At 35.7% G+C, this 22,787-nt stretch overlaps 6 protein-coding genes and 2 pseudogenes across 6 annotated transcripts; 4 read left to right on the top strand and 4 right to left on the bottom strand.

Annotated features, from left to right (window-relative positions):
- The first annotated feature begins 7,154 nt into the window (after nucleotides 1–7,154).
- Nucleotides 7,155–7,995, top strand: LOC106909931 (histone H2A). The gene has a single exon (XM_014976443.2). It carries the CDS (start codon nucleotides 7,186–7,188, stop codon nucleotides 7,570–7,572), a length of 387 nt encoding a protein of 128 aa, XP_014831929.1. The 5' UTR covers nucleotides 7,155–7,185; the 3' UTR covers nucleotides 7,573–7,995.
- A 414-nt stretch (nucleotides 7,996–8,409) lies between these two features.
- LOC148152528 (histone H4) lies at nucleotides 8,410–9,097 on the top strand. Its single transcript, XM_088003189.1, has one exon. The coding sequence runs from the start codon at nucleotides 8,435–8,437 to the stop codon at nucleotides 8,744–8,746; it is 312 nt and encodes a 103-aa protein (XP_087859315.1). The 5' UTR covers nucleotides 8,410–8,434; the 3' UTR covers nucleotides 8,747–9,097.
- A 490-nt stretch (nucleotides 9,098–9,587) lies between these two features.
- On the top strand, nucleotides 9,588–10,347 carry LOC106909930 (histone H2B 1/2-like). The gene has a single exon (XM_014976442.2). The coding sequence runs from the start codon at nucleotides 9,603–9,605 to the stop codon at nucleotides 10,092–10,094; it is 492 nt and encodes a 163-aa protein (XP_014831928.1). The 5' UTR covers nucleotides 9,588–9,602; the 3' UTR covers nucleotides 10,095–10,347.
- A 1,173-nt stretch (nucleotides 10,348–11,520) lies between these two features.
- On the top strand, nucleotides 11,521–12,927 carry LOC148152527 (histone H1 pseudogene; annotated as a pseudogene).
- A 764-nt stretch (nucleotides 12,928–13,691) lies between these two features.
- On the bottom strand, nucleotides 13,692–14,339 carry LOC148152526 (histone H3). Its single transcript, XM_088003272.1, has one exon. The coding sequence runs from the start codon at nucleotides 14,300–14,302 to the stop codon at nucleotides 13,892–13,894; it is 411 nt and encodes a 136-aa protein (XP_087859398.1). The 5' UTR covers nucleotides 14,303–14,339; the 3' UTR covers nucleotides 13,692–13,891.
- Nucleotides 14,340–14,700: 361 nt separating this feature from the next.
- On the bottom strand, nucleotides 14,701–16,108 carry LOC106909928 (histone H1 pseudogene; annotated as a pseudogene).
- Nucleotides 16,109–17,280: 1,172 nt separating this feature from the next.
- Nucleotides 17,281–18,040, bottom strand: LOC106909929 (histone H2B 1/2-like). The gene has a single exon (XM_014976441.2). It carries the CDS (start codon nucleotides 18,023–18,025, stop codon nucleotides 17,534–17,536), a length of 492 nt encoding a protein of 163 aa, XP_014831927.1. The 5' UTR covers nucleotides 18,026–18,040; the 3' UTR covers nucleotides 17,281–17,533.
- A 489-nt stretch (nucleotides 18,041–18,529) lies between these two features.
- Nucleotides 18,530–19,223, bottom strand: LOC148152525 (histone H4). Its single transcript, XM_088003181.1, has one exon. The coding sequence runs from the start codon at nucleotides 19,191–19,193 to the stop codon at nucleotides 18,882–18,884; it is 312 nt and encodes a 103-aa protein (XP_087859307.1). The 5' UTR covers nucleotides 19,194–19,223; the 3' UTR covers nucleotides 18,530–18,881.
- Nucleotides 19,224–22,787: the final 3,564 nt, after the last annotated feature.

Below are 22,787 nucleotides of genomic sequence, written 5' to 3'. Positions count from 1 at the left end.
CTAATAAATTAATCTTCTCCTTAATCCTTTCACACTCTCTCTTCATATATCTTCTCTCTATTTCATATTTATGGCATTCAAATATAACATGTTCTATAGTTTCATATTTATCACAATGGTCACATTTGCCAGTTTTATGTTTTTGAATTTTAAAAAGTGTATAATTAAGTCCTGTATGTCCAAATCTTAATCTTGTCATCACTCTTTCCTCCTTTCTATTTCTTCCTCCATTTCTTCTTTCTCCTACATTCTTCTGAATTTTATAAAACCATCTTCCTGTTTTATCTTCATCCCACCTTTTTTGCCAAACTTTCATCAGTTTCTCTTTAACAATACTCTTTCCTTCAGATTTACTTAATTTAACTTTGAAACTAATAGGATTTTTAATTGCCCTCTTTGCCATTTTATCTGCCCTCTCGTTTCCTTCTACTCCAATATGTGCTGGAACCCACACAAATATAACTATCAACCCCATGTTTTGTATTCTAAATAATATATGCAATATTTCTAATAAAATGTCCATCCTACTATCTGTTTGATTATTTTTTAAACTTAATAATGCAGAGCTTGAGTCTGAACATATTATTGTTTTTAATGGTTTTATGTCTTCTACCCATTGTAAAGCCAACAATATAGCCAACATTTCTCCTGTGTATACTGATAATCCATCTGTAATTCGTTTTCCTATTTTTGTATTGAATTCTGGTACTACAAACGCTATTCCTATTTTCCCAGTTATTTTTGACGCATCAGTATAAATTTGAACATATTGATAATAATTATTTAAATATAATTTCACTGAATAACTATCTACAATGTATGATTTATCTTGTTTCTTTTCCATTATTGACATATCTACTTTTGCTTCTGGTAGAATCCAGGGTGGTATAATTGATATTGGTGTTATTTGACTAATTTCTAAATTATTCATTTCAAAATTTTGTATTTTATTTTCAATTGTCCATCCAAAACTCCTCATTTCTTTCTTTTCTTTTTCCCAACACATATTTAAAATTTCCAGAGTTGGATGATCAACATTACTGCCTTGCAAATTTAACCAATAATTAATTTCTAATTTTGTCCTTCGTAAGTCTAATGGCATTTCTCCCATTTCTATTTCTAATGCTGCTGTTGGTGTGGTTTTAAATGCTCCAGTACATAATCTTAGTGCCTGATGTTGAATAATGTCTAATTTAACCAGATGTGTTTTAGCTGCTGAACCGTAAACTAAACAACCAAAGTCTATGTTGGATCTTATCATACCTATATAAATCTGTTTTAGTGATTGTCTATCTGCTCCCCAGTCACTGCCAGCCAAACATCTCAAAATATTCAATATTTTCTTACATTTATCAACAACTTTTTGAATATGTATATGCCATTTTAATTTTTCATCAAACCATATCCCTAAAAATTTTATACACTTTACCTGCTCTAACTCTTGATTATATAATTTCAATTTTATTTCCTTATTAATTTTTTTCTGAGTAAATAGCATTACTTTCGTTTTATCAACTGAGAACTTAAATCCCCACTGCAATGCCCATTTCTCTATTCTAATAATAACCTCTTGTAATTTTTTAACAATAAAATCAACATTTTTCCCTCTTTTCCAAACAGCTCCATCATCTGCGAAAAGTGAACAACCCATGTCTTTTCCAATATCTTTAAATACGTCATTTATCATAATTGAAAACAATAATGGACTTATAATACTCCCTTGTGGAGTTCCATTTTCTACTACATATTTTCCTGAGATAATTTCTCCTATTCTAACTTGTATTTTCCTGTTTGTTAAAAAGTCTTTAATCCATTTAAATATTCTCCCTCTAATACCCAACTTGTTTAATTTAATTAATAATCCATCCACCCACATCATGTCATATGCCTTTTCTATGTCAAAGAATACTGCCACTACACTTTCTTTATTTACTTGAGCTCTTCTAATGTCATGCTCTAAATAGAGCGTTGGGTCATTTGTACTCCTCCCTTTTCGAAAACCACTTTGATATTTCGACATATATCCTTTTCTATTTAGATAATATATTAATCTATTATTAACCATTTTTTCCATTATTTTACATAAATTTGACGTTAAAGCTATTGGTCTGTAGTTTTCTGGGTTTGAATTATCTTTTCCTGGTTTGACTATTGGTATTATAATCGATTCCTTCCAATTCAATGGTAACTGTCCCTCCTCCCAAATTTTATTATATAATTGTAATAATATATCTTTAGATTTTTCACTAAATTGCCTTATCATTCTATACCAAATTTGATCTTTACCTGGTGCCGTGTTTTTTGTCTTCTTAAGTGCATTATTCAATTCAGCTTTTGTAAATTCAACATTCAACAAATTATTTGTTTCTTCATCGTTCTGTAATAAATCTTTATATTTAATTTTTGTATTTTCTCTTCCTTTTCTTCCCTTTTCACTAATATTATTTGAACTATGAATTTTACTAAATGTTCTTGCCATTATTTCAACTTTGTCTTCATCTCTTATTATATTTTTATCATCTATTTTTAGTATTGGATATTTAAACTCTCTTTTTATACCATTCATTCTTTTAATTACTTTCCAAATTTTTTCAATTTTTGTTTCTTTCCCTATCGTATTACAAAAATTTCTCCAATATTTTCTTTTTGCATTTTTTATAGTTCTCCTTACTATTGCTTGTTTTCTTTTATAATCAATTAAATTATTATAAATTGGGTTATGTTTGAGTACCTTAAATGCTTTATTTCTTATTTTTATTGCTTCTTTGCACTCATTTGTCCACCATGGCACCATTTTCTTACCATTTTTACTCCCTGATTTTTTTATGGAAAGATCTGCTGCTTCTGTTATTATCTTACAAATTATTAAATTTGCATCATTTATATCCACACTCATATCTACTTTTTCTAAGTTTATTTGACTTATATGTCTAAATTTAATCCAGTCTGCCTTGTTAAAATTTAACTTTTTCCCAAGCTTTATATTATTATTATTTAGATTCATTCCTACTCTTATTGTTATGGGGTAATGATCACTACCTATTGTAGATTTTTTATCAATGATCCATTCACAAATACCAGCTAAAACATTTGAAACAATTGTTAAATCAATAACTGATTCCATCCCCGTTCTTATATTAATTCTTGTTCCCCTTCCATCATTAATACATACTAGATTTTTCATTTCCATTAATTCCTCTATAACTTGTCCGTTTTTATCATTACATTTACCCCACACTGTACTATTTGCATTAAAATCTCCACACCAGATTACTTTCCCTTCCAGATATTCAATTAGTTCCTCCATTATCTCAATCGTTAATGTTTTACATGGATTATAAAAATTTATTATTTTGAATTTGCCTTCTTCTTCCCATATCTCAATTACTATATATTCTAGTTCTTTCCCTTTTCCTAATACCTGATATTGTATTCCTTGTTTTATAAATATTCCACATCCTCCTCCACTACCTTCTAATCGATCTCTTCTTACACTATCATAACCTTTAATCACAAAGTCTAATGTTGTTTTTAACCATGTTTCCTGAACACAAATAACTTCCGGTTGTTCTTCAAGCTCATCAATATACCCTTTAAGTTCCTGTCCATTAGCAATTAAACTTCTAGCATTCCATTGTAATATTAACATGAACCGTTTTCACCTGATGTTCCTGATCTCCCATCTTCCTCCAACTTTTTATTTATGTTCTCCCATGATCCCTCTTTAAAGCCCAAAAACTTTTCAGCTCCTCTCACTATTATTTTAATCTTCTCAGTTTTGTGTTTGGCTTGGTCAGTGCAGTTGATAACATATGCTATGAATAATATTAGTTTTTCCACTGGCACTATGATTTTATCTTCAGTTTGTGCTTTGCTTTGCTGTGTAGTTTGACTCACTTTTTGTTCAGTCTCTATTGTTTTCTGCTCCTTCACATTTTTAACTGCTTCTGCATAGCTTATGTTTTTAGTTGTTTTAATCTGTACAATTTCTTTTGCTCTCTTCCTTACTTCACATCCTCCAAATGTGACTCTATGATTCCCTCCACAGTTACAACATTTCTCTTGTGTTTCTTCTTTACACTCTTCTATTTTATGATCTCCTCCACATTTTGGACATCTCTGCTTCCCTTTACAAACTGCTGCTATGTGTCCATACCTTTGGCATTTGAAACACCTTAGTGGTGGAGGTACATAGGCTCTGACCTGGAAATTGAGGTATCCTATTTTGATGTTTTTTGGCAACTCTTTTCCTTCAAACTCAATAAGGATTGACAAACTTCCAACTCTTTCTCCATTCACTGTTTTTGACAATCTTTTCAAGTTATTCACTTTTGCACCTATAACACTTCTCTTAACTTTATCTAGATCTTCATCTAGAGGTATCCCATAAATCACTCCTCTAATTTTTTTATTTTCTCCCATGATTTTTTTCTCCAGCACAGATCTTTTGCAAATATTATCCACATTTAAAGCCTTATTTTTTTGTTCTACATCTTTACATACTATCAATAGATTTCCGTCTCTCAAAATCTTAACCATTTCAACATCACCAATTTTCTTTTTAATTTCTCTTGACACCCCAATGGGGCTAATTTTATCCTGTTCCTCCTCATTTTTCAGTTTTAATATTACTTTAATTTCCTCCCTCACAACCTTCCTCCTCACTATCCTTTCTTCTTCTGAACTACTACCTTCCAATTCCCGTTTACTGCCTTGGCTATCACCAATGCTCTTTCCTTCATCTATTTTATTTCTTCCACGACCTCTCTCCCTCCCTCTTCCCACTGATGTCCACCCTTCAAAATCTCCGTCTTTCTCATTTCCTACCTCCATTTCCATCAGAACCATTCACATACCAGCTTATGCCAAAGCCGTCTTTTCCAAAAGCGATGTTTCTATTTTTGTTTTTTCCGCGTTGCTCCAACCGGCTAATCTTCCTCTACCGTAGAGCCAATCAAGCCACGTTACTGTACCTTCATAGTAGCTTCACGTTTTGTTTGTCTGGTAGACATGTCTATGCTGACCTCTGAGGGCCATCATTCTGGTGTAGTTTACTGATCTACTCTGTAGTTTACTGAAATCAGTTCTGATTTATTACGTAGTTTATTTAATAATGCTTTAGTTAGCTGAAATATACTGTTCTGTCCCTGAACGTCACTGTCATTTATTGTAATTACTGCTTTTGCAGTGTATTAAAGTGATAGTAGCTTACTTTTCTGTAGTTTATTCAAATTTGCTGTAGTTTGAAAATGTTAATTGTAATTTACTGAATTGCACCATAGTATTAATGAACTCAATTATGATTTATTAACATTTACTGAAATTAACAAGCTTACTGATCCATGCTGTAGTTTACTGAAATCAATTCTGATCAAATGAAATGTAAATAGTTGCATTCTGCTATAGCTGACACAAATTTTCTGCAGTTTTAGTGAAATCACTGTAGTTTTTGGATTCTTTTGCAATGTACTCAAATTTAGCGCAGTTGAAAGAAGTCCATTGTAGTTTACTATGCAATTGTTTTCAATAGAATCCCTTGTAGTTTATAAAAAGTTACAGTTTATTCAACTTTCCTGTAGTTTTCAGGACACATTTGTGATTTAATATAATTTACTGTAACACACCAAACTGCTTAGTAGTTTACTAAAATGTACAATGGTCTAAAGAACTTTACCAAATTTTGGCCTACATACTGCAGTGTGATTTTAAAATTCTATTGTACTTTGCTGATTTGTGATTTAGTTTTCTGAAATGTACTGCTGTTTTTTAAACTTTATAATGCAGTTTTGTAATTTAAACTAAACTATGGCTTACCACATTTTAGTAGGGTATTGAACTTCATTGTAGTTTACTCAAGTCTGCTGTAATATATACTAAAACTCTAGTTTGTTGGATTCTGTTGAGGTTTACTGAACTATAGTGTTTTGCTGCTTACTTTCCTCAGTGTAGTTCATTACAAATGATTTATTGATTATATTTTCCTGAACTCTGCAGTAGTTTATTGATCTTTAGCTGACTACATTAGGTCCCAGTGCATTAAACAAGACACAGTTCACAGATATCTGTAGTTTTCAAAAACATACAGTAATTACAGTATGTTTTACTGTAAAAATAAAACCACACAGTACATGCTACAATACAATTTGTAGCATGTATTTTGTTGTCCGCAACAGTAAATTTGTAGCATTTACTGTTGCTGATGGAAATTTGTTTAACTCTTTAGTAGCTTACTGTAATTAACTACAATGTTTTGAGAATTACTGTAGCTCCTGCCTTTCTTGACTGACAACATTCTTGCAGTTGTTTAATTACATTTATTGTATTTGCTAAAATTTGTGGCTGTTTATGTATAGTAACTATATTATGACCAAAATAGAATGCATGTATTATAGTTTACTGAATTCTGCTTTGGATGACTCAGTTCTGTAGTTTACTACATTATACTGTAATAAAACTGCATTATATTATTATATTATTGCATATTGAGCAGGGATGTCCAACTTTCCCTTCTACAAGTGCCGGTGTCTTGTGTCTTTGAAGAATACAATAAAAGGGGTGTGAGATATATATATATATATATATATATATATATATATATATATATATATATATTCTATCTCACCGCTGTGAGATAGAATATGACAACTACCATATTCTATGGTAGTTGACAAACAACCTTCTAGATTGGAGAATAGATCAGATATACAGATTCAAATTCAAAAATACTTTATTGATCCCCAAGGGAAATTTAACAATAATACTTGCTCTTCTTTAAAAACTAAAAATGCTGCTAAAAACTACATCCCCAGCTTACCATTGAAGTAGTTGCCTTACTTCTAACTTACTTTAATTCATATTTAAATTAAAATTAATATCACGCTTTCATGTGTATAATTATTACATTCCAAAAAATATGTTCCACGGTTTCCATTTGTCCACGTTGAATACAATTGTAGTATGTATTTTATGAATTTTAATTTGAAATGCTTTATTTTGAAAGGGACTGTTTCGGGGAGTGGAAATTTGTGGTGCAAACTGAAAATTGACACAAACTCTACTGTGATTGGACAACCCTCCTAACGCTCTCTCTGACCAATGAGGGAGCAGCAGCGTTCTGTATATATAGCTGACATCAGTCTGGAACGACTATCTTCATCTGTAAAGAAAGAAGGAATATAGAAGAACATGTCTGGACGCGGAAAGACCGGCGGCAAAGCCAGAGCTAAGGCCAAGACCCGCTCATCCCGTGCGGGGCTCCAGTTCCCAGTGGGCCGTGTTCACAGGCTGCTGAGGAAAGGAAACTACGCCGAGCGCGTCGGCGCCGGAGCTCCTGTCTATCTGGCGGCGGTGCTCGAGTACCTGACCGCCGAGATCCTGGAGCTGGCTGGAAACGCTGCCCGCGATAACAAGAAGACCAGGATCATCCCCCGTCACCTGCAGCTGGCCGTCCGCAACGACGAGGAGCTCAACAAGCTGCTGGGTGGAGTCACCATTGCACAGGGTGGTGTTCTCCCCAACATCCAGGCTGTCCTGCTGCCCAAGAAGACCGAGAAAGCAGCCAAGGCCAAGTAAACCTTTACAGCTAAAACCCACAAACCCAACGGCTCTTTTAAGAGCCACCCACATCTATCTGAAGAGCCAAATCCTGGTTAAAGTAGCGATTAAAATTTCCTAATCAAAGTGTTAAAAAATAAATTCTATGTAATTTTTTTTTTCTTTGGTTCCCGCCAAATTGGGCTGCCTATGTACATGTCTGCCTGGGGGGAAGAGCCGCTTTTCACAGCATTTATTGGGTTCTTATAAATGTTTCAGAAGAGAAGTTTGTGTAAATACTTAAATGTGACCTTGGCTAATGAAGTGCAATTTTTACAAGGACATCAACACAAGAACACCTTTGCATCCTGATTGGTTCTGGTCAGAATATAATGGACGATGTCAAAAATTGTGAAGTCTGATGTGTGGGACACAATAAATGACGGGATACATTTCATTAGAGATGGAGACTTCTTTTTTTTTCGTTGGGCAGGTTTTACGTTGTTTTTGGTCAGAAAACAATCAGATCTGGCAAACCTGCATGTAAACACAAGTTAAGTGTGAAAAGCCCTAGTCAAGGTTTACAATACTCTAAAGCAAATAAGAACATCGAGGAAATTAAACCTTGTGATGTACGAAATTTAAAACTGGTTACTAAACCGATCTTTGAGGTAATAAAAGGTTTTGTTTAGGGAAATATCACTATAACAAAGTGCAGAGATTGAATTAATGTTAAAAAAAAAGCTGATCCTATGTAAATGAATGGTTTGTGAACGCGTTAATTTGACTCCGCTCATGCAAACCCGTTCAGTTGTCTTCTCTTACGTCCGCAGTTCTGATATAAATAGCGGTTGTTGCTTGTAGCTGACCATTCGTCTTTCAGATTGTAGAGAAGAACACAATGAGTGGCCGCGGAAAGGGAGGTAAAGGACTCGGGAAAGGAGGCGCCAAGCGTCACCGTAAAGTCCTCCGTGATAACATCCAGGGAATCACCAAGCCCGCTATTCGTCGCCTGGCTCGCCGCGGTGGAGTCAAGCGCATCTCCGGTCTCATCTACGAGGAGACCCGCGGTGTGCTCAAGGTTTTCCTGGAGAACGTTATCCGTGATGCCGTCACCTACACAGAGCACGCCAAGAGGAAGACCGTGACCGCCATGGATGTAGTGTACGCTCTCAAGAGGCAGGGCCGCACTCTGTACGGCTTCGGCGGTTAAATCTACAGCTCTTTACTAAAAACCAACGGCTCTTTTCAGAGCCACCCACACTTCTCAAGAGACGGCTCCTAAATTTTAATGTTCACTGCATCTAAAGGCTTGTACTGTGCAATATGACTGAATTTTATTTTTAACACTAAAACACTTGATTTTTGGGGCTAGCATTATGTATTGATGAATTTGACTTTAACTCCATATTGTCTGGAAAGTTTGAATATTATACTAAATTTTAATGTATAAATATAGGGAATTATATATGTAAAAAATTAGATGGATGTCCAGAGAAAGTCACCTGGGGTTGGTGGACTACTTGGCATTCATTCTCAAGTAAATTAAGCCCTTCCTCACTTTTCTTTTATAAAAGTATGCATCCAAGAAATTCAAAATTATACTTTTGAGTATTTTTGTTGTTGTAGTTCTTCACTCGGTGATTAGAATATCCAAGAAATTTTACTCAAAGGGTAGCAAGTAAAAGTGAAAATTATGTGGTAAAGCTTCTCCCCAAAATATTTTCTCAAAAAATTACTCAAGTAAATGTGACTGAGTAAATGTAATTAATAACTAATCCACCTCTGCCATCACCTGAGACATTCCTAAAGTGAAAGGTGCAAAAAATGAAATCAATAAATATTTATATAAAAGTTATGGACAGCATATCATATTAACATGTTATTCAGGTGTCATACGATTTTGTAATATCTAAGTGGCAAATGAAAAACGTTGATAGTTTCTTTAGCATGTAAAAAATATTAATAACTTATGATTTCTGCTTGAAATCTAAAAACTATCTATGTAAAGGGAAACCAACGCAGTGCTCTAGAGAGCGCTGACAGCACACAGACAGTATAACCTTCCGATGAGCTCAGCCAATCAGAGGCAGGCGTCGTCGCACTCTGATTTACATGCAGCCTCTATAATACTAATCTCTGCTCGCGCTTCCTCATTCGTTGCTGTTTCCCAGGAACACATCAGGATGCCTGAACCCGCCAAGTCTGCGCCCAAGAAGGGCTCCAAGAAAGCCGTCACCAAGACGGCCGGCAAAGGAGGCAAGAAGAAGAGAAAGACCAGGAAGGAGAGCTACGCCATCTACGTCTACAAGGTGTTGAAGCAGGTTCACCCCGACACTGGCATCTCGTCCAAGGCCATGAGCATCATGAACTCGTTCGTCAACGACATCTTTGAGCGCATCGCCTCCGAGGCTTCCCGCCTGGCTCACTACAACAAGCGCTCCACCATCACCTCCAGGGAGATCCAGACGGCTGTGCGCCTCCTGCTTCCCGGTGAGCTGGCCAAGCACGCCGTGTCCGAGGGCACCAAAGCGGTCACCAAGTACACCAGCTCCAAGTAAACCCGCTGTTTACCATCAAAACCACAAAGGCCCTTTTTAGGGCCACACAAATACAACTTGAAGCAAAAGTCCTTTTGTAGTAGTTTTATCTTGCATTTTTGTTATGCCATTAAAATTTGAGAAAAATTATGTTCCACTTCAAACACCAAAATTTCTCAAACTATTTTCTATGTTTAATCTAAAAACAGTTTAATTCAGAATAAAAGAAATGTAAAAAGTGAAACAAGAATTAATAAAAGGGTTTTGATCAGTATTTGCTTGATGGAAGCAAATAGTGCCTTCATTTTTCACTGTTACTCCAATGTTGCCAGCTAATTTCATGATCATATTATTAGAACTCTGGTTTTCACTTGTTTCCACTTTGCAGATTGCACAATGGAGTTGCTCAATCATTTAAAACAGACTGCACAAATATACTTTGGATTTTATTTCTACATAGGTTGAGAAAATTATTCCAAATCCATGTCTATCACTGAAAGAGATTTCCAATGGAGGCTAAACGCATAACTCTTGATATGCAATACCATTCACCTGAGACATAACGTTTTACTCATGTCAAAAGTGATCTGAATGTCATCAAAAAAAGTAAGTGTTGTGCCCTAAAGTTGCATTAAATATTACTAATCAATATCTTGAAATATTTTACTTGTGACTATCAATTCAGTTTGGGAGAGTTGAAATAAAATAAAGGTCTACAGGAGTGTAAATAAACAACAATGCAGTTTTTCAATTAACATTTGTTAAATGAGTCCATCAATCTGATTTGTAAATGCAAATTCAAAGATATGATGAGGAACTAAATCTATTTTCTATTCTGAAAAACATGAGCACATACTGAGTATGTGAACTTCCACATCAAAATCTGATATAAAATTTAGATAATATTTATTTTTATTATCTATTTGATGGGAGATAAGACATTCCTATTGGATTCTTCCAAGAGAGGAATCCTGACTGGTTTATTCATAGACAGTTTCTGTGTGTTTACTGCCGTGAAAACCATTCCTATTTAACACCCAGATAATCCAAACATGACAATCAAAATACTTTTATTCTGTCCGCAACCTTCTTTTTTATCGAGAGCACCGCGATTATGTCTTCCGCAAAATGGTTTTAGATGTTTTAGGAAAAGAAATGTGGGGAAAACTCGCTACTCCATGCACAGAATTAAAGAGATTCTGACACCTTCCAGCGCTCCTGGATCAAAAAGAGAAAGTCCTGCCAGAGAAATATGACCTTATTGTAGAGAGCGAACAGTTGTCTTTACGTTACAACGATAATTATGGTAGAAAACGCCACTTTAGTGGAGATTTAAAGCCTTAAATGTGGCGAAGAAAACACAAATGGGGACGCATTTCAGACGGCAGCAGAGCGGTGGCCTGAGTTGTCTCTTTACGGTTCTCATGAATGTTATAAGTTCCGCCTCCTGCTGGACAACTTCAGAGAATCATTAACAGTAACTGAGAATCATGGCAGAAGTAGCTCCAGCAGCCGCACCGGCTAAAGCTCCGGCTAAAGCCCCGAAGAAGAAGTCCGCTACCAAGGCTAAGAAAGATGGACCCAGCCTTCCCAAACTCATCGTGGCCGCCGTGGCCGACTCCAAGGAGCGCAAGGGAGTGTCTCTTGCGGCACTCAAGAAGGTTCTGGCCGGGAAAGGCGTCGATGTGGCCAAGGCCAACAAGCGCATCAACACCGCCGTTACCAAGCTTGTGACGAAGGGAACTCTTAGCCAAACGAAAGGAACCGGAGCATCCGGGTCCTTCAAGCTCGCCAAGAAGGAGCCCAAGGCCGCCAAACCAGCCAAGAAGGTGGTGAAGAAGGCTCCCGCAAAGGCAAAGAAACCAGCCGCCAAGAAGGCCACAACACCCAAGAAACCCGCCGCTAAGAAAGCAGCAGCCAAGAAATCCCCGAAGAAGGCAGCGGCCAAGAAATCTCCAAAAAAGGTGGTCAAGAAGAGCCCCAAAAAGAGCCCTAAAAAGGCCGTCGCTAAGAAGCCAAAGGCTGCTAAGAAGCCTGCAGCCAAGAAAACGGGAGCCAAAAAACCCGCAGCGAAGAAGGCCAAGAAATAAATAACTTTTCTTCTCCAACCACTGCTTAAGGCACCAAAGGCTCTTTTCAGAGCCACCACTTCTACAAATTAAGACATGATTCCTATAAATAATCTGTTTCTAACATGCATATATATATATATATATATATCAACTGGATTAATTAATACTGTGCTCCATAGGACAGCTAAATACAATTATGACTTTGATATTAACTATTCTAGAATATGCCTGCTTCACAGTATTAATCTGTTTTCAAACAGCTGACAGTAATAAAGTTAATTAAGGAACTATTTAATATTGACTCCCTGTATTAAAACTGCAGCAAATTAAGTTTTTAGTAATTTAAGATTACAATTTTGTCCTTTTTGACAGATGGATGTAAATTACTGAAATAATTTATTGAACAGGTTTTAATTTATATTTATTCTTTAGGGTGTGAACTAAAATGATACTGAATATTTCCAACTCAAATGAAACAGAAGAAGCAAGTGTTTTTTTCTTTAAATAGACTTAATGTAGTTTGTTATATTTGTATTTTCTAATACGTAACACTTTAGAAGGCATTAACAAATTAGCAATGTATCCTTGGAGATCAGTAAAGTATATTTTGTTAACTAACTTGTATAGATTTTCAAATGCTTTTATATGTGTATTATATTTTGGATTTATTTATAATGGTTTGTAGTATTGTTTATGTTTTTGAAGGGCCATGTGGAAAATGAGATCTTACATCAACTACAAACAATAACTAAGTAACTAAATAAAAGATAAAACGAACAGCATGTACATGTGTGCAGACAACTGTTTTATAATAAGAAAATGCTTTATGATGCAAATAATTATTGTGATGGGCAATAGTTAAAATTATTTTAGTATTAATCATTACATTACATTTTAAAAGTAGAATATTTTGTGGATATTGTAAGGATCCATTGATATAAGTTTTAACGTTTTCTTTAAATGTGTAACACAACTTGAAGCAGAAATTCTGTTTATTACAAAGGTCAAGTTCTTTTACAAATCAGAAATATTGTGGGAGTTTCATGCTTTAATGCATGGTAATATTTGTATGTTTCCAGTGTTCTCACTTTTAATCTATTTTCTTTTAATTTTGTACCTGCAAAACACCTGTACTGATTCCAGTTGTCATGTCCATGAATAGGATTTTCTTTAGTTTTTGAATTTGTTCCATATGGTTTAAGAATCTTGTCTGTGTCTCAATTCTCCATTTTGGTTAATTGGTTCTGTAACTAATACACCAAAAATGTCTTAATTTGCTATATATTCTTAAATTAGGCTCAACATAAATGTAAAATAAGGTAAGTTGTGTAATCTGTTCAATTTATATTTAAACCGGAAAAATAGACAAAGCTTTCAACTAAAAATAAATGCAAGGAGTCACAATATAAAATACAAAATTAAAGGCTATAATTGGAAATAACAGGTTCTATATATTGTAATTCGTAAAAGATGAGAACTCGATTTAGGGGGAGGGGGAAGAATATAAGGACTGGCCTGCATTAACTGATTTAGCGTTCATTTTAAACTGTGTGGGGGTATTTTAGGATTGCATTTTTTAGATTCACCAGTTTTTAGTTCTTTATTGTAAAAAAAAAATTTTCTTTTACATAAACAGCTCACCATTCATAAATTTGGTATTAGAAAATAGTTTAAAAATATTTGTCTTAAGGTTTATGTAGGTGGCTCTTAAAAGAGCCGTTGGTTTGTTGAAGCGAGTTAGTCAGTTTAAGCCCTCTCTCCACGGATACGGCGGGCCAGCTGGATGTCTTTAGGCATGATGGTGACCCTCTTTGCGTGGATAGCGCACAGGTTGGTATCTTCGAAGAGACCCACCAGGTAAGCCTCGCTGGCCTCCTGCAGAGCCATGACGGCGGAACTCTGGAAACGCAGGTCGGTCTTGAAATCCTGAGCGATCTCCCTGACCAGACGCTGGAAGGGCAGTTTGCGAATCAGCAGCTCGGTGGATTTCTGGTAGCGACGGATCTCTCGCAGAGCCACGGTACCGGGCCTGTAGCGATGAGGCTTCTTGACTCCGCCGGTAGCTGGAGCGCTCTTACGGGCAGCTTTGGTTGCAAGCTGCTTCCTGGGAGCCTTTCCTCCGGTAGATTTACGAGCGGTCTGCTTGGTTCTGGCCATGTTTTTACTATCTTCTTCTCGTTTTACGCTGAAGAGATGCGTTCTCAGCGCGAATAGCGCTCTTATAAGGAGACTGCCAGCAGGAGGCCACTTCTGATTCGCTGAGGTTGCTGACGTAGTGAGACCAGTCTGACTCAGCTATTGGTTAGATTTGAATTTTCAAAATAAAGCGCGAGAGAAGTCTAAATTACGTCGAAAAAGGAAGGGGGTTGTTACACATTTAAAGAAAACGTTAAAACTTATATCAATGGATCCTTACAATATCCACAAAATATTCTACTTTTAAAATGTAATGTAATGATTAATACTAAAATAATTTTAACTATTGCCCATCACAATAATTATTTGCATCATAAAGCATTTTCTTATTATAAAACAGTTGTCTGCACACATGTACATGCTGTTCGTTTTATCTTTTATTTAGTTACTTAGTTATTGTTTGTAGTTGATGTAAGATCTCATTTTCCACATGGCCCTTCAAAAACATAAACAATACTACAAACCATTATAAATAAATCCAAAATATAATACACATATAAAAGCATTTGAAAATCTATACAAGTTAGTTAACAAAATATACTTTACTGATCTCCAAGGATACATTGCTAATTTGTTAATGCCTTCTAAAGTGTTACGTATTAGAAAATACAAATATAACAAACTACATTAAGTCTATTTAAAGAAAAAAACACTTGCTTCTTCTGTTTCATTTGAGTTGGAAATATTCAGTATCATTTTAGTTCACACCCTAAAGAATAAATATAAATTAAAACCTGTTCAATAAATTATTTCAGTAATTTACATCCATCTGTCAAAAAGGACAAAATTGTAATCTTAAATTACTAAAAACTTAATTTGCTGCAGTTTTAATACAGGGAGTCAATATTAAATAGTTCCTTAATTAACTTTATTACTGTCAGCTGTTTGAAAACAGATTAATACTGTGAAGCAGGCATATTCTAGAATAGTTAATATCAAAGTCATAATTGTATTTAGCTGTCCTATGGAGCACAGTATTAATTAATCCAGTTGATATATATATATATATATATATGCATGTTAGAAACAGATTATTTATAGGAATCATGTCTTAATTTGTAGAAGTGGTGGCTCTGAAAAGAGCCTTTGGTGCCTTAAGCAGTGGTTGGAGAAGAAAAGTTATTTATTTCTTGGCCTTCTTCGCTGCGGGTTTTTTGGCTCCCGTTTTCTTGGCTGCAGGCTTCTTAGCAGCCTTTGGCTTCTTAGCGACGGCCTTTTTAGGGCTCTTTTTGGGGCTCTTCTTGACCACCTTTTTTGGAGATTTCTTGGCCGCTGCCTTCTTCGGGGATTTCTTGGCTGCTGCTTTCTTAGCGGCGGGTTTCTTGGGTGTTGTGGCCTTCTTGGCGGCTGGTTTCTTTGCCTTTGCGGGAGCCTTCTTCACCACCTTCTTGGCTGGTTTGGCGGCCTTGGGCTCCTTCTTGGCGAGCTTGAAGGACCCGGATGCTCCGGTTCCTTTCGTTTGGCTAAGAGTTCCCTTCGTCACAAGCTTGGTAACGGCGGTGTTGATGCGCTTGTTGGCCTTGGCCACATCGACGCCTTTCCCGGCCAGAACCTTCTTGAGTGCCGCAAGAGACACTCCCTTGCGCTCCTTGGAGTCGGCCACGGCGGCCACGATGAGTTTGGGAAGGCTGGGTCCATCTTTCTTAGCCTTGGTAGCGGACTTCTTCTTCGGGGCTTTAGCCGGAGCTTTAGCCGGTGCGGCTGCTGGAGCTACTTCTGCCATGATTCTCAGTTACTGTTAATGATTCTCTGAAGTTGTCCAGCAGGAGGCGGAACTTATAACATTCATGAGAACCGTAAAGAGACAACTCAGGCCACCGCTCTGCTGCCGTCTGAAATGCGTCCCCATTTGTGTTTTCTTCGCCACATTTAAGGCTTTAAATCTCCACTAAAGTGGCGTTTTCTACCATAATTATCGTTGTAACGTAAAGACAACTGTTCGCTCTCTACAATAAGGTCATATTTCTCTGGCAGGACTTTCTCTTTTTGATCCAGGAGCGCTGGAAGGTGTCAGAATCTCTTTAATTCTGTGCATGGAGTAGCGAGTTTTCCCCACATTTCTTTTCCTAAAACATCTAAAACCATTTTGCGGAAGACATAATCGCGGTGCTCTCGATAAAAAAGAAGGTTGCGGACAGAATAAAAGTATTTTGATTGTCATGTTTGGATTATCTGGGTGTTAAATAGGAATGGTTTTCACGGCAGTAAACACACAGAAACTGTCTATGAATAAACCAGTCAGGATTCCTCTCTTGGAAGAATCCAATAGGAATGTCTTATCTCCCATCAAATAGATAATAAAAATAAATATTATCTAAATTTTATATCAGATTTTGATGTGGAAGTTCACATACTCAGTATGTGCTCATGTTTTTCAGAATAGAAAATAGATTTAGTTCCTCATCATATCTTTGAATTTGCATTTACAAATCAGATTGATGGACTCATTTAACAAATGTTAATTGAAAAACTGCATTGTTGTTTATTTACACTCCTGTAGACCTTTATTTTATTTCAACTCTCCCAAACTGAATTGATAGTCACAAGTAAAATATTTCAAGATATTGATTAGTAATATTTAATGCAACTTTAGGGCACAACACTTACTTTTTTTGATGACATTCAGATCACTTTTGACATGAGTAAAACGTTATGTCTCAGGTGAATGGTATTGCATATCAAGAGTTATGCGTTTAGCCTCCATTGGAAATCTCTTTCAGTGATAGACATGGATTTGGAATAATTTTCTCAACCTATGTAGAAATAAAATCCAAAGTATATTTGTGCAGTCTGTTTTAAATGATTGAGCAACTCCATTGTGCAATCTGCAAAGTGGAAACAAGTGAAAACCAGAGTTCTAATAATATGATCATGAAATTAGCTGGCAACATTGGAGTAACAGTGAAAAATGAAGGCACTATTTGCTTCCATCAAGCAAATACTGATCAAAACCCTTTTATTAATTCTTGTTTCACTTTTTACATTTCTTTTATTCTGAATTAAACTGTTTTTAGATTAAACATAGAAAATAGTTTGAGAAATTTTGGTGTTTGAAGTGGAACATAATTTTTCTCAAATTTTAATGGCATAACAAAAATGCAAGATAAAACTACTACAAAAGGACTTTTGCTTCAAGTTGTATTTGTGTGGCCCTAAAAAGGGCCTTTGTGGTTTTGATGGTAAACAGCGGGTTTACTTGGAGCTGGTGTACTTGGTGACCGCTTTGGTGCCCTCGGACACGGCGTGCTTGGCCAGCTCACCGGGAAGCAGGAGGCGCACAGCCGTCTGGATCTCCCTGGAGGTGATGGTGGAGCGCTTGTTGTAGTGAGCCAGGCGGGAAGCCTCGGAGGCGATGCGCTCAAAGATGTCGTTGACGAACGAGTTCATGATGCTCATGGCCTTGGACGAGATGCCAGTGTCGGGGTGAACCTGCTTCAACACCTTGTAGACGTAGATGGCGTAGCTCTCCTTCCTGGTCTTTCTCTTCTTCTTGCCTCCTTTGCCGGCCGTCTTGGTGACGGCTTTCTTGGAGCCCTTCTTGGGCGCAGACTTGGCGGGTTCAGGCATCCTGATGTGTTCCTGGGAAACAGCAACGAATGAGGAAGCGCGAGCAGAGATTAGTATTATAGAGGCTGCATGTAAATCAGAGTGCGACGACGCCTGCCTCTGATTGGCTGAGCTCATCGGAAGGTTATACTGTCTGTGTGCTGTCAGCGCTCTCTAGAGCACTGCGTTGGTTTCCCTTTACATAGATAGTTTTTAGATTTCAAGCAGAAATCATAAGTTATTAATATTTTTTACATGCTAAAGAAACTATCAACGTTTTTCATTTGCCACTTAGATATTACAAAATCGTATGACACCTGAATAACATGTTAATATGATATGCTGTCCATAACTTTTATATAAATATTTATTGATTTCATTTTTTGCACCTTTCACTTTAGGAATGTCTCAGGTGATGGCAGAGGTGGATTAGTTATTAATTACATTTACTCAGTCACATTTACTTGAGTAATTTTTTGAGAAAATATTTTGGGGAGAAGCTTTACCACATAATTTTCACTTTTACTTGCTACCCTTTGAGTAAAATTTCTTGGATATTCTAATCACCGAGTGAAGAACTACAACAACAAAAATACTCAAAAGTATAATTTTGAATTTCTTGGATGCATACTTTTATAAAAGAAAAGTGAGGAAGGGCTTAATTTACTTGAGAATGAATGCCAAGTAGTCCACCAACCCCAGGTGACTTTCTCTGGACATCCATCTAATTTTTTACATATATAATTCCCTATATTTATACATTAAAATTTAGTATAATATTCAAACTTTCCAGACAATATGGAGTTAAAGTCAAATTCATCAATACATAATGCTAGCCCCAAAAATCAAGTGTTTTAGTGTTAAAAATAAAATTCAGTCATATTGCACAGTACAAGCCTTTAGATGCAGTGAACATTAAAATTTAGGAGCCGTCTCTTGAGAAGTGTGGGTGGCTCTGAAAAGAGCCGTTGGTTTTTAGTAAAGAGCTGTAGATTTAACCGCCGAAGCCGTACAGAGTGCGGCCCTGCCTCTTGAGAGCGTACACTACATCCATGGCGGTCACGGTCTTCCTCTTGGCGTGCTCTGTGTAGGTGACGGCATCACGGATAACGTTCTCCAGGAAAACCTTGAGCACACCGCGGGTCTCCTCGTAGATGAGACCGGAGATGCGCTTGACTCCACCGCGGCGAGCCAGGCGACGAATAGCGGGCTTGGTGATTCCCTGGATGTTATCACGGAGGACTTTACGGTGACGCTTGGCGCCTCCTTTCCCGAGTCCTTTACCTCCCTTTCCGCGGCCACTCATTGTGTTCTTCTCTACAATCTGAAAGACGAATGGTCAGCTTCTTCTTCTTCTTCTATTTGAATTTTAATGGCGGTTGGCAAGAAACTTTAGGTATGCATTACCGCCACCAACTGGTAAGGAGTGTGGACCACATGACAAAAAAAAAAAAAAAAAAAAAAAAAAAAAAAAAAAAAAAAAAAAAAAAAAAAATAAATAAATAAATAAATAAATAAATATTACTATATCCTATTAAACAACTTACACTGTTTTAAGAAATAAAATAAGGCCTCATATCCTCTACTTCCTGAATCTTTCTGTAATAAATCAACAATATCAAATTTCATTTTCATGCTACTAAGGTTTCTAATTAAGTTATTTCTTTGCATCAAATAATTCCTACAACTGAAAATAACATGTTCCAATGTCTCATCTTCCCCACAGTCACATTTCCCTGTCTGATGTTTCCCTATTAGAAATAATGATCTATTTAGTCCAGTATGTCCGATTCTAAACCGTGAAATAATTATCTCTTCTCTTCTTATTCTTTCTGTTCTTCTCATTTGACCAATATTCTTTTGAATTTTATATAACCACCTTCCTTTCTTTTCTTCATCCCATAACTTTTGCCACCTCTCTCTTGTTTTTTTTTTAATTGTACCCTTTATTTCTGTTATACTAAAACTAACATTAATATCTATCTTCACCCGGTTAGTACTCTCTTTGGCCATTCTGTCTGCCATTTCATTACCCTTAATCCCGTGATGTGCTGGAACCCAAACAAAATTTACTGTTAGCCCCATCATATTGATTCTGTAAAGTGTTTGTTGTATTTCAATTAATATATCTGGTCTACTATCTGATTTATTATTTTGCAAACTAAATAATGAAGAACTAGAATCTGAACAAATAATTGATTTTAATGGTCTTACCTCTTCCACCCACTGAACTGCTAAAAGTAAAGCAAGCATTTCTCCTGTATACACTGAGACTCCATCACTGATCCTTTTTCCTACTTTAATCTGAAACTGTGGTACAATAAATGCTATCCCTACCTTATTAGCTGTATTTTTTGATGCATCTGTGTAGATTTGTACATAGTTACAATATTCATTTAAGTATTCTTGTATTATATTACTATTCATATTGCTAAATTTATCTTTATTGCTCTTTTCTAAGACGGAAAAATCAACCTCAGTATCATGAATTAACCAAGGTGGAACTGCAGATAATGGAACTGCCTGACATATATCTAACTGATTTAAATTAATTTCATTAACTTTAGAGTTTATTATCCATCCAAAGCTCTTTAATTGTTTCTTTGAATTTTCCCAGCCATGTTTAAGTACCTCTAATGTTGGATGATCCTGACTTTGTCCCTGTAAGTTTGACCAATAATTTAAGGATAATTGATCCCTTCTAAGTTTAAGAGGCATTTCTCCCATTTCAACCTGTAATGCTGCTGTTGAAGATGTTTTAAAAGCACCGGTACATAATCTTAATGCCTGATGTTGAATAATATTTAACTTATGGAGGTTTGAATCTGCTGCTGAATTATAACTTATACATCCATAATCCAAGACTGACCTAATTAACCCAGTATAAATTGCTTTTAATGATTTTCTATCAGCTCCCCACTCAGTTCCAACTAAACATCTCATTATATTTAATACTTTCCTACACTTATCTACTATTTTCTTAATATGCACTCCCCATGTCATTCTTTCATCAAACCACATTCCAAGAAATTTAAATTGTTTAACCCTTTCTAAATCCTGTCCATATAATTTTAATTTAATTTTTCCATCAACTCTTTTCCTTGTAAAAAACATAATTTTAGTTTTCTCTACAGAAAGTTTAAAACCCCATTTATACGACCATTTTTCTACAGCTAAAATTGCTCCCTGAAGTTTTTTAACAATAAATTCTAAATTTCTTCCTCTTTTCCACATTGCTCCATCATCAGCAAAAAGTGAAAATCCCATTCCACCCTCTACTTCTTTAAACATATCATTAACTACCACTGAAAACAATAACGGACTTACTATACTACCCTGTGGTGTCCCATTTTCTATATTCATACTCTCAGAATAGTCCTTCCCTATCCTCACTTGTATTTGTCTTCCTTCTAGAAAATTTTTGATCCATCTAAACATATGACCATTTATACCCATTCTTCTCATTTTAATTAATAACCCTTCCCTCCACATCATATCATATGCTCGCTCAATATCAAAAAATATTGCCACAACACTCTCTTTATTCACTTGAGCCTTTCTAATCTCATGTTCTAAACATAAAATTGGATCCATTGTACTTCTCCCTCTTCTGAAACCACTCTGATAAGATGATATAAGTCCCTTCTTTTCCATATAATATATTAATCTTTCATTTATCAATCTCTCCATTATCTTACATAAGTTGGATGTTAACGCTATTGGCCGATAATTTTCTGGTTTGGATTCATCTTTTCCTGGTTTTCGAATTGGAATAATCACTGCTTCCTTCCAACTTTTTGGTAATTCTCCATCCTCCCATATCCTGTTGTACATTTCTAATAAAATATTTTTAGAAGACTCACTTAAATTACTAACCATAACATAACAAATTTGATCTTTTCCTGGAGCTGATAGCTTACATTTTTTGAGTGCCATATTTAATTCATTTATTGTAAAATACATATTCAATGGATCATTTGTATCTTCCATTTGTTGCAATAAATTCTTGTTCTCCAATATTGTCTTTTGCCTTCCTTTTTTCCCCTCTTCACTAATATTTTCAGAACTATGGATTTTAACAAAAGTATTTACTAACATTTTTGCTTTTTCTATATCAGTAACTGCTGTTATTTCTCCATCATTTAGTATTGGATATCCACTTATTCTCTTAATCCCATTCATCCTTTTAATTATTGCCCAGACCTTAGAAATATCTGTCTCCTTCCCTATTGAATTACAAAAACTCCTCCAATAATCTCTTTTTGCATTTTTAATAATCCTTCTTACATTTGCTTGCAATCTCTTGTATTCATTCAGATTCTGAAAATTATGATTTCTTTTTAATACTTTGAATGCTTTATTTCGTTTTTTTATAACTTTAGTACATTCTGATGTCCACCAGGGCACCAACCTTCTGTCTCTTCTCCCGCCTTCCTTCCTTATAGCCTGATCAGCTGCTTCAAGTATGGCATTACTTATAAAAGAATTTAAATCATCAATACTACTATTCATGTCTACTTTTAACATTTTTATTTCACTACTTTTCCTAAATTTTCCCCAGTCCGCAGACCTAAAAGACCACTTCTTTATCCCTTTTATACAATACCTCTCTATATTTAGCTTTACTTCCATCCTAATAGGATAATGGTCACTTCCTATAGTTGTTTTATTTAAAACTTGCCATAAACAAACCCCTGCTAAACAATTTGAAACTAATGTTAAGTCAACTGCTGACTCTGTGTTATCTCTAAAATTAATTCTAGTCCCACTTCCATCATTTAAACAGACCAAATTTTTAACATCCATTATTTCTTCTATTATATCCCCATTTTGATCATTATGATGACTCCACAAAGAGCTATGCCCATTAAAGTCCCCACACCAAATAACTTTACCCTCT

This window comes from Poecilia mexicana, unplaced genomic scaffold (genome assembly GCF_051168715.1).
Source record: "Poecilia mexicana isolate PSO_F unplaced genomic scaffold, ASM5116871v1 scaffold_23, whole genome shotgun sequence".
NCBI lineage: Eukaryota > Metazoa > Chordata > Actinopteri > Cyprinodontiformes > Poeciliidae > Poecilia > Poecilia mexicana.
The sequence above is the reverse complement of the archived record's forward strand: the minus strand, read 5'-3'. Positions and strand labels throughout refer to the sequence as shown.